Below are 12,268 nucleotides of genomic sequence, written 5' to 3' on the forward strand. Positions count from 1 at the left end.
TCAGGTTCCTCTTTTTGCCAAAATATAATGGGAAAGGTACAGGGAGTTTTTATCCAAATTGTCTAGAAAGGAAAGGGGTGGGAAAGCTACAGGATGGCTGGATGGATACTATTTGTTTGTTGAAATTGTACTACAGTGCCTTGGCCATCTATTGTTACTCATTTCTGTCAGATTCAATATGGCCATTATAGCTCTACTAGAAACTAAGCCTGCTGTACTTTAAATACAGCGGGCGCTAGCGGGCCTCTTGAGTTGGGCCAGCCTGTGACCCCTCCCGTTGGCGCCGGCAACACTGCCGCCACTGTCGTGGCTGTGGCCGCCTCCTGCCCCCCCCCTGGCGCGCTGCCTACCTCTGCTGGTGGAGGGTAGGCAGCAAATGGCAGCGGGCGGGCTCAGGGCCAAGACACAGTCGAGGGCATCGCTCTTCTGGCCCCACCGCCGCCGTGGGCACTGCCGCCGTGGGCACTGCCGCTGTGGGTGGTGGCGCTGTGAGTGCCGGCGCCGCTCCCGCGCCTTCTGCTGCCAACTGCTCCTGGCAGCGATGCTGCTGCCGCTGCTGCAGGCGCTGCCGCTGGGGGCGCCACTGCCGCTCCCGCGTCTTCCGCCACCAGCTGCTCCAGGCAGCGCGGGCCGGCGGCAACGTGTCCTCTTTGGAGGCAGGGGGCCGCTGCTGCTGATGCTGCGGCCGGTGGCGCCGGTGGCGCCGCCTTTACTGCTGCCTCCACCACCACTGCCTCGCCCGTGGGTTGCCGGTGGCTGTGTACGGCAGTGGGGAGCCGCCCTGGTTGTGGGCAGCTTGCGATTGGTCCCTTGCCAACAGACTGACCATCGGAAGCAAAGCGCCTGCCAATTGGGCCCTACAATTGTCAATCTGGGGGAAGGGGCCAATCGGCACCCTTCCTCATCTCGGACAGGGCCCACCCTTGGGGCACTTACTGCTTTATTTTATCCGCTCCGCGGGAGCGGTTAAAGATAGTGCATCCTTGAGGGAAAGAATAATAAAAAAGTCAGTGAGTCACCTTGGCAGTCATGATGTCCACATCCCTGAGAACCAGTGTAAAGCAATTGTAGGGCACATATGGAAAGGAAAAATCAGAAAAAGACAGAAGTACATATCCAGAAAAACATGTGCGAATTTGTATACCTCTGGATTTACAGTGCCAATGAATGTACAGTAGAGAATCCTTGGATTCTAAGACATGCTTTATTAAAATTTGAAGAGTCACCACTCTCTACAAAGCAATTGCATGACTATATTTAATACTGAAGTCCTGGTCTTGGGCAGGTATTTAAATGTGTACAATGGACAGGAGTCCCCAGAGAAGGAGAAAAGAGTTATTTGTTTGCACTGGCTTCATTTGGAGCAGCTCATCCAAAGGTACTCATCCAGTTTGTATTTGCATTGTGGAAGCATCACACAGATAAGGCAATTGAATGGCAACTAACATTTCAAGGATTTTGGTGCCATTTTAGTTGCCTGAACAAATTCATCAAATTCTGAAGTCATTTTCAGATCCATCCTGGAAGGTTGGAAATTGACTGCATGGCTCAAATTTCACTGCAGGGCCTTGGCAGAGAGGTTAGTTTCTTCTATGTCAAGGCTTGCAGTGGAACTCAAGGCTGATATTTGATTAAGTTACTCAGACAACCAAACCAGCACTCAAACTTTTATGAAATGTGGGCACCATTGTAGTTGCTTTAGCAGCCTCAGCAGATGCTGAGGCCTCTGCCTCAAATCCCTCTATCAGGCCTTGACAGAAAAGAAATTAAATTAGATGTTAAGAGGATTTATATAAACCTGTGTGGAAAAGGGATGGGAGGAAGGGGAAACTCTGGAATTAATGGTTTTATATAGTACCTTTCAGATGTTTATATATGTTTACAATATGAACCATAAAGCTTTCAGCAAGCTTGTCTCATCTCATCCCAACATCTCCACAAACACGTGGTATAACCTGGTTCTACACATGCCCCACTGTGTTCAGGATTAGCTACAGATTGTTTTGGGGGGCACCAGATTGAGGATGTGAGCTGGGGCTCCACACTTTTGCTCCAAAGTCCGGTTCTGAGAGGCAAAGAAAAGAAAAGCATACAAACAACTACAGACCTAGGACCACAGTTCAGGATGGGCTACTAGAGAGATTAGGGTGGCAAAATGGATAGTTGTTCAAGGAAAACATGACAAAGACAAGACAGTGGAGTTCACATTCCATCATCATCAGATGAGCAACAATGTGTTCTGCATGGTCTAACAGGATTTTTAGTTGTTATGAGAAGCTGCAGAATAGACTCTGCCCAGATATTTAGGAACAAGTGTGTGATACATCAAATATTGGAGCTTGCAAAGAATTGAGACATCAGGCAAGCAAAGATTTGCTATTGGGAAAGGTCTGTGATCATCTGATACTTTTTAAAAGGATATTTTAAAATTAAGAGCCAAAATGGTTTTAAACAACAAATTAAACTTCATGCCAATTCATTTTTTAATTCGAATGTAGCTAAAAGCAGATGAAACCCTGTTACACAAACCATGTAGCAATAAAACTGTCTTGATTGTTCTACGACTTTATGCAGTCCTTACAGGGATCCGATAATGGATCAAATTTAAATTATTACATTCCATTTGTCACATTTGTTAAATTGTTCAAATGTAATTTACTTTTCTGGAATGGTTCAGATAGAATCTTTTATCTGTGCAGTTTTAATTCCACCCTCAGTATATCATCCAAAAGGCCTTCCCTTCTAACAGATGTAGTATTTGCAAACTGGCTTCATTTTGCAAGCACTTATGCAAACACTCATTCTTCCACTTGACAGTGTCAGTCTTTAAAGATCACAGCATTTCAAATCAAATGGATTATCTTGCATTTTATGAATATCTCCCCAACCCTAAAACCCAATAGGTCTGATTATACGGAATTGCAGCACAACTAAAAACACCAGATGAAATAAATCGGAAGAAATAAATAAGGCATGCTATGCAATAATCTGGGCTCTGTTTTTTTTTCCCCCAGTGGTGGCACTATGATTGTGGAACAGCCTCCTGGAAAAGTTCCTCTCTCTTTGCTGATGACAATTTATTTAATTATTAGATTTATATACAACACTCCCAGCAAGATTGTATACATTCATGTTTATGGAAGAAAGTAGAAGGGATAAACTGGGCATATTTTGTGAGGCATCATGTGGGACAGATTCAAATTTCACCCTACAGAAGCCTCAGACAATCACATTCAAACAGTAGATTGGAATCCTGAATGGTGGTGATTTTGCAGTTCTAAACAACTGACATATTTGAGGATTGCTGGATTTTGGTGGAAGAACAGTTATGAGGTCTACTGGTTAGGCCACTAATGATTGGGGATTTTTTTTAAAAGACAGGTAGGGATCTGGATCAGTCAAATAAGAAGCCCACTTAATGACTTATGCTTTCTCAGGTCCCAGCTCTTAAGTGTTACTGAGAGAGCTGGAGAAAAGGAAAACAGAAAAAGCAACTGAGCCAAGACTGTATATGTGGACAAACTTGGCATCTAGGTTCGTGGTGGGACTTGACACCTGGGACTGTCTCTCTTCTTGGTGGTCCACAGTGGCTGATGAGAGGTGGATTTCCTAGAGGTTTGCTAGGAAATAAGAAAAGGCTTGCCACCCTAATCCAGCAGTGGTTGTAGAGCACTGAAGATAAAGTGTTTTAAGTTGCGAGGTGTAGGGTTTGATTGTTTTCTTATTTGGACCTGTCTTGTAGCAGGCTGGCTCTGGGTACCATCTGCTTTTGTTGATCTGCTTTACCTTACTTGGTTGGTACTATAATCCATAAAATGCTATTTGTAAATCTTCCGTTCTGACAACTCTTGTAGTGTGATCTGCCATAGGTTCATCTCTCTCACACAACAGCCTTTGCACTACACTGAAAGGTAGGTGAAGATTTTCCTAAAATTGCCAACAGCAGAATCCTAGCACCTGGCTCCATGCTCTCCTGACATTAAAAAAAACAGGGTTATTTACCTGTAGCTGTTGTTCATCAAATTACCTTCTGTGCAGGATACATAGGTACTATACATTAGCAGACCTGCTCTTGGAAATGTAATATAGCTAAGAGTCTCCAGGTAGTGCTGTGTGCCAAAATCAGAACAGGTCCCCCCCCCCCACTCCGGGGACCACATGCCCTTACACAACAGCACCCCCACCCTCAGTGCCTCTAGTGCTGCCAAAGCAGAACATACAGCAGTGATGGAGGGAAGGTATGTGCGTCAACATATAAGGTAACTCGATAGACAACAAAACAAATTTAGAGTCCAGTGGCACCTTTAAGACCAGAGAAGTTTTATTCCAGGTATGAGCTTTCACATGCATGCACACTTCATGGAATGGACGTAATCAGTTCATAGTTATAGGCAAACTGTGAAAGTAAATTTGCACATAGCATAATGAAAATGGTTAACAGGATCAGTGGAGATCAGAGAAGACGACTAATTCTGGGAAGGAGTTCTCAGTTTCTCCTGTAAGTTAGCTGCAAGTTCAGCCATGTACTGTAATGCAGCCACTTGTTTGGCCTTCTCTGTGCCCTTTGTGGGCTTCTTAACCGGCTGCTCTGAACCAGTAGGCACTGGAGTAATTGAGACCTGGAACCAGGGGGCAGAGTCAAGCAGTTTGAACTTGATGGAGCAGAAGCAGGCACTTCACTACAGCTGTTTTGGCTAGAGGTTCAGAGACCTCCAGCGCCTTCTCCTATAGGGCTGCCTTGAGCTTTGAAGCTCAGTCTCTCCACATCGTGGGGGTAAACCAGAGGCAGATTTTATAAGAAGCAGTATTATCATCTTCCCCCAAGCAGAACAAACATAGATCATGCTCATCTGCCTGCATCATTTTGGTTCCACAGCAGGAACATTTCTTAAATAATGCCTTCTGGGCCATCATAAGGAAACTCCTCAACAATTTAGAGATCTAAAGTGTTTTCACAGCAGAACAAAACAGGACAGAGGGTAACAAGCACAACCTTCTCCTTCAGTGGCAAAAGGGGAACTGAGGATGGGAGTGCTGTTATGCGGAAGCACGTGGTCCCAGCGTGGGGATTGTTCTGACTCCGGTGCACAAAGTCCCCTGGAGGCTCTTAGCTATATTCCATCTCCAAGGGCACAAACTATTTCCAATAAAACTTTTTTGATGTTAACATCCCCATTTCAAAGGACTATAATCCAGGCTAAAAATACAGTTTAACAACAAGGGTTTTGTCTGCCTGAAAAATATAGTGGGTTCTGGCTTTGGATTCCATTTCACTGAGTGACCTCAGAGAAATAGGCATCAAGGAATGGCAACTGCAATATCATTGTAGGGGCAGAACTAATGAAAATGCAGCTCAGATTGAGGTTATGACAGACTAATAAAGAGCCAGATTCTGTAGGGCCTGTAAAATGGAGCTATTGGGCCAGACTGATATTGTTCACTGCCCCGAGATGGCAAGTATAGGAACTAAACTATAAATAAATAGAATAATAAAATCATTTCTTGATGATACACATAAAATATCTGTATGCAATTATAACCAAGCTTTAGTAAAGTCCAAAATTAAATACAGGTTCTCAATATCTGCTCAACAAGAAGCTGCTCCAATTATTCACTTCAGTTTTGTATTGGACTTGCCACAGCTTTAAGAATCAACAGTAGAAGTTCAACCCCTAGGCCGCAGGGAGAACTGTTGCAATCTTGTCCACCCAGCCCATTCTGCCTCTTGACGCTGCAACAGAGAACAGACAATCTTGATGGCCCACCCTCAGAGCAGTGGCAAAGTTGCCAACTTCTGGAAGACACAGATCTAGCAAAGGATGGGATCCAGCACAGGAACTACCCACGTATGGGGAGAAACCATGGGGGGTGTCAAAGGATGTATGAAGCTCAAGTGATGAAGCTCAGTACGACACATGCCCATGGATAGAAGAGAGATGTCAAAGGTAGAATGAAGTGGTAAAGAGTAGAACCAAGGGATAAAGCCAACAAAACACTTATTCATCTAAGGTGTGGTGTTCTTTTTCTTGCTGAGGATATATCAAGAGGGAAACAGATGTGGAGACTGCAGCCTGGCATGAAAGTGAAGCTTAAAATTGGATACAGTCCTGATGCTACAAAGGTCTTAAAGGCAGTAGAAAACTGGTCAGTTAGCAACTAAGGGGTGGGATGTTGGGGACAGAGGAGGAGGATGAATAGGTAGTTGTGACTGGAGAAGCCTTTACTGAGAGGGATGAACTATGAATGATCTTACAATCCCATGTACGGGATAAAGCAGGATATATATTTGTTAAACAAATACAAATAAAGAAAGAAATGCCTTAAGTAAACATGCAATGTAGATCTAAGAATTAGATATATTATTTGAACAATTAAAATTTTAATAATCAAGGTGTTACGTACACAGAATTACAGGTGAACAAATAACTGAGAACAGCTAGTGGTAAAGTCATGCCCACACATTTGTGACATTTTGAAATATAATAACAAAGGCAATGAAAGCTGCAAAGATCTATAAACAATGAGATCCAGCATAAAAAATGAATCATAAGAGAAATGTAAAAAGTCACTCAGTGAAATTCAGCACTTTAATTAATTATCTCTTGTCTCACAATCTCCCTCAGAGATTTCCCACTGGTAATAAATTGCACAGACAAAGGAAATTTTATCATCAACACATGCAATTTTCTTCCAGTATTGAATTCCAGTTATAACAAGAGTGACAGCAGCTGTGTACAATGCATGAACAGAACTAGACACTTACAGGGAAAAACACAATCCGATGGATTTTTAAAACATGCATAAATTGCCTGTTTTGTCCAAGGTTTTGCACATTAAAGGTTCAAGAAAGGAGGAGTGTCTTTTGCTTGGAAAGTTTTACAAGTATTAAATTAATTGTGATTATTAAGGATACCAAACCAAAGAAACCAAACAAAAAACAACAACAACAAACAGGATCTGTTCTCTTCTGCTTTATAACCCCTATAGTTCTTGCATGTAGATTCTGAGTTTCTATAAATCGAATGCACAGTGCCAAAGAAAAATGTAACATATCAAAACCCTCAGGCTTACAATGTGCATACCAGAACCATCATGTAACTGAGAGGCCGGAGGAGAAGGGATTTATGGCAACAAATATGCTGCTGCCTAAATATTTAAAGCTGGGCTTGCTGTCCTCAAAAATAGTCCAGATCTCACGACATTTATGATTAAAAAAATATACCACTAGTTTTTCGTTTGCAAGTCATCTTTTCTCTACTATCTTACCACTACTATTTCCATATTATTCCCTCACTCCACATCACTGTAACTATCTGTGTGCAGCCCAGTCACCTTGTCCCCATTCAGTTAGATTCATTTAGATTTCCTTCCTTGCAGCAGAAAAAGATGCAGGGCTCCCCTAATATAAGGGGAATGGTACCATGCCACACCAACTGATTCATTTCAGTGGGCTTAGACTAGAGTAACTCTCCTTAGGATTGCACTGTAAGTCCTCTACTTCCCTGTTCTTTTGCTCCTCCTATTCTGCTCTTCCAGGAACTGAGAACAGACGGGGCGGGGATGATGAGTGTACACAAAGTGCAAGGATTAGTCTTCCATAGCACTAGAATGACCATTTCAGCACTGATGCATCTCCTGGCAAGTACAGTGACCATGAGGTAGAAGGGAACTGACAGAATACATTACAACTAGGAAGATCTGATTACTTCAATAGAAGTTAGCGGTGTTAGGCATTTTAGCTGGGCAGGCTGATTGTGAATCAGAATTAAGTCCTACTTTGGCTCTAGAATATCACTCTGCTATATGCACATAAAGTACCTTATATTAACATACTGTCTGCAATACACCATAAACATCAAAAACTCAAAAAAATCCCACTCATTTTAAAAACACTTGGTACGTACCAGGAAAGGTGCCAGCAGGCAGCATAGGTGTCACTGCTCTAACATAATCTTCAAGTTGTGTCTCCTGAACAACTCAAATGCTGAACTTGTAACCATTAAGGCCCTATTGGATTCAACGTACCAAACAGACTCCCTCTTTCCTATGTCTTACCAAAAGCACTCTATTGCTACAAACGTGGCAAAGTAAATGAAAGCTAAGCAATGATGATATGCCACAAACTATGCAATCAAATGATGCCTAGCAAAGGAGAGGAATTTTCTTAGCAGAAATGTAGCTAATACTTGAAATTGTTTCTCCATGGCCATATGGTTGTGGAAACTTCTGTCTCCTCGTCACCAGGATCGTTTGGGAACTAGCTAAGCACTCTACTATCCCAAGTGATGAGAAAACATGCTGGAGATCATGAACTGAAGATAAGGCTGGGGGGGGGGGGGCGGGCTAATGACATATAGATAAAAAGGCCACCAAATGGAATTAAGGCTTTTAATTCACAAGAAGAAGCAGAAAATTCCCCATGTTGCATATTTATAATAGACAATAAATATAATAGACAATAGACACATACTGTTTTGTTGCTCTCTTCTGCACAGCACAGTTCACGAATTGTCTCTACAATGACCTCTTCACATGGACTGACTATGTTATATTTGCTCTGGAGTAGAGTAGTGATTTTCTCTTTAAATGCATTGTACTGATTTTTTTCAGTCCTAGCCTCCTCTATGCAACTTTTCAGGCTCTTTTCTTGTTTACTAGAACACGTCTTTAGGTAGCTCAGTTCTTCCTGTGAGGTTTCCCAAGCCCTCTGGCTCGCAACCAGCCTCTCTTGAAGGCTTCCAATCTCCTTCTGAAGATCCTGATTGGCTGTTATAGCGCTGTTTAGATCCTGAAATACAAACCAAAGCAATCAATTTATTTACACTGTGTAAAGCAGAGGAAACAAACAGCTGCTTCATAACATAAATCATTGGTGGAAAGAGTAGTGGCATCAGGACTGCTGTGGCTCAGTACAGACCCAGAGGAAGAATTTCTACATGAATTAACAGGGCTACAGAGTTGGCATACAGAACGTTTGTAGGCTTCTGACATATTTGCCAGGGGGTTAAGGAGCATAAAGCTTATCAGTTTGTTAACCATACCTATTCCCCCCCCCCAATGCTTTCCCTTCAGAACAACGGGAGTTATGTGAATCATCAAGACAGATCTGCACTGACTGGGAATGGGGAATATAAAGGGTCTGAAGGACTTTTGTGGCCTGCCCTTGTTCCATGTCACTCATTAGTGGCAACAGTGAACATATTGATACATTTCATAAAATTCTATAATTCTTCCAAGCATCACAATCTTGGATTTCGGATTCATACAGGGAGCCCCTAACTCAACAGTACATCTGCTCTTCCTCTGAGCTGCATGTGTCTGGCTTTTCTTCAAGCCCATCAGCTGCTCATCTACCTCCTAGATGTCCTCAGTCACTCCCAAGCACACACTCTGCAGCTTGGCTTCCAGTTGAGATGCATTATTCTTCAATGCTGTCTATTCTGGTTCCATCACAACTGCACAAGGAAACACTATCCCATTGCTAGCCACAGCATGATAATGCACCCCACTTTTGGGAGCAGTGAAAGGTTCTAGAAGCAACACTATACCAGGGGTTCGTTTCCTTCAGAGCATTGGGGATTGATAGTGTTTTTGTAAAGTCTGTCTGATATATTAACATATATTAAGTGGGACACAGGTGAAAGTGTATTTCTTACCCATCTGTTAAATGTTAACTATTGACTTTCTCTCCCCCCACCCCAGTCTCGAAGTAAAAGTTATGAGTCTTTACGACTGTATGAACAGTACAGAGGTACTCCATGTTCTACAAGTCTGGACCTCACCTATGTTGTTTACAAATCTCTCTCTCCTTCTGAAAACAAGCAAGCAAAGTCAAGATTCTGGTACTATTTAATTAAACACTGATGGGAGTTTGGCAGAATCAAAAGGAAAGCATTCAATATTTAGTGAGCTTGAAAACAATTTTGGCTAGGCACAATTTAATATCGACAATCACTATTAATCCTTCAGGGCACTTTCCGATCGACAACTAGGAACAAGAAGGAATATATTTTCCACTCTGTAAAGTGCAAGCTTTAGAGAGCCAGTTGTACGTGCTCGGTAGGACTCTTGTTTTCTCCTGACACATTTGGCTCTGAATGCCAAATAGGAGCAAGACTTGGAGGGTCAAGTTTATTTCAGTAATTATTCCAATACTAGATAAAAGAAAGAACTCTGCTCAGTACATACCACTCAAATCTACTTTAATTGGAAATGTCACAGCCAGCAAAATCTACCTTTCTGCCTCTTGGCATGCTTCCACTGAATTTAATTGCCCTGGTTCCTTTCTTAAAACATCATAGTGGGAGGGAGACATATTCCCATGCCAAGGATTAAATTATGGCTATTACTGAAAATTAAGGAAACATTTTCAAACTGCAATATTATTTCAACAAATGTTCTCTTTCTGTGACACAGGTGCAGCACAACACATTTTACAAACCTCATAATAGCTGATGTTGATCTAATTTGATATTATTAAGATTTTAAAATGTAAATACAGTTCAGAGGAACCCATTCTGAAGCAGAAAAGTGGGCACAATAATATAAAAGAGTACAATTTGAATGCCTTTTTTGTTTTAAAAAATCACTACTTACAAGTCATTGTCTGGTGACACCTGTGCCTCAGAAGGATGCAGCCCGTTTGCACTAAGCCTAAAGAAGGCCCACTTTATTTTCAACAGATGTGGCTGCCCAGCCATTTTTTAATGATATGAATACTAACGAGGGAGATGACAGGAAATGGAAAGGATAACTGAGTAGAAGTGCATTGGGACAGCATGTAGGGCCAAAATTTCCAAAGACAAACAAAGCCTTTGCAGCTAGTCAGAGATGTCAGGAGTCAGGTGTTTCCCCTCGAAGACATCCCTACTCCTTGAACTTGCTTTAGGAAGCATCACCACTGTTTAGAAGCCAAAGGAAGCTGACAATATGCTGACAACACTGTTAATTCCGAAAGAGAAATGGTGAACGATCAGGCATACTAGGCTTCACTGTCCAATATGTAGTCTGATTTATTCCTTTACAAAAGCAAGACACAAGCAATAGTGGAAGAATCAAGATCATGTGCAAATGAAGATTACAATGGAGCCTGTCAGCCTGAATTCCATGTGAAAACAGTAGTAGCTGGTAATAATAGCCAAAGGATCTATCTAGCCAAATCTTGGCATGTCCTCTAACACCTGAGTAAGAGCAAATGGACTGCTCATCCATTCAAAAGGAAAAAAGTCAGGAAACTAAAGGTTTGAAGAAAGAGAAGAAAGACCAAGGAATTAGAAAACATTTGGCAGGATTATTGTGCTTTAGAATGTAGTAGGGAAATTCCTAGAGAAAATAATGCAGATGAAAATCTGGCTAGAATGGGGGGGGGGGGAGTAGCAAAATCTTTTTTCTGTTGACTGTGAACTAGATGACAATCTATCACTCTCCATGGTGAAATCCCACATGTGTATGAATACTCCAGCCAAATTAGCTATTGGCTTTCTGAGAGCCAGCATGGTGTAGTGGTTAAGAGTGGTGAGTCTGGGACTGGGTGTGGAATAAGCTGCTATGCAGCTTTGTTTTTTTGTTTTGTTTTTTTGACAATGAAGCTGTGCATCCACCATCTATCACCTGAAAAAATCTGGAGCCATCTCACTCCATTAAGTGAGGCCTATGACTTGTTGTTAGGGCCAGCCTAAGGATCACTGAGGGAAACCCAAAAGCCCAGTGTGTCAAGGGCAGACAAAACTCACAACCAGGCTTCTATAGAAAGAAAGCTTTAATTGGAAGTAGATCTGAACACTTAAACATCTGAAGTCAAGACTGTTCGATATCGGGGAGGCAAGCAGTTATCAATACAATTCTCCCACTGAAACCAGACCCGTTCCCAAGGGGAGGGGTGTCATCCTCCACCCAGGTGCCATCCCAGGCTTCCTGCCAAAGTGGCTCAGTTAGCGTGGCCTTGGTCAGCTCGGCGCCCCAGGCTGTAGATAAGATGTTTACAGGGACACTGGTAACAAAGTATCACAGCAGGGAGAACATGCAGTGTGAAAGCGGGGGGATCAAAGGAAGGGGGGATCAAAGGGATACTACGAAGCCATAAGCATTTTGGTTACATGGGAAAGACAGCAAGAGCACAGCACACAAAGATGGAGTCCCTCAGGTTCAGTTAAACCAAACATGGCAGAGAGCAGGGGACTGATCCTGACACAGTGACCCTGCCTGTACCCAGAGGGGACACTTTTTCATAAGTACCAATTGATCCACACTTACTGCTGGAGAATTTGTG

General features: G+C 42.5%; 1 protein-coding gene across 4 annotated transcripts in view; it reads right to left on the bottom strand.

The window, feature by feature from the left end:
* Positions 1-12,268, bottom strand: part of CCDC170 (coiled-coil domain containing 170) — a 92,334-nt gene that overhangs the window by 31,335 nt on the left and 48,731 nt on the right. For all 4 annotated transcript variants that reach the window (XM_077349553.1, XM_077349563.1, XM_077349571.1 and 1 more), the window contains one exon: positions 8,471-8,788. In XM_077349553.1, the coding sequence (XP_077205668.1) occupies positions 8,471-8,788 (318 nt within the window). The remainder of the gene's footprint in view (positions 1-8,470; positions 8,789-12,268) is intronic.

This window comes from Paroedura picta, chromosome 1 (assembly GCF_049243985.1).
Source record: "Paroedura picta isolate Pp20150507F chromosome 1, Ppicta_v3.0, whole genome shotgun sequence".
Classification (NCBI taxonomy): Eukaryota; Metazoa; Chordata; class Lepidosauria; order Squamata; family Gekkonidae; genus Paroedura; species Paroedura picta.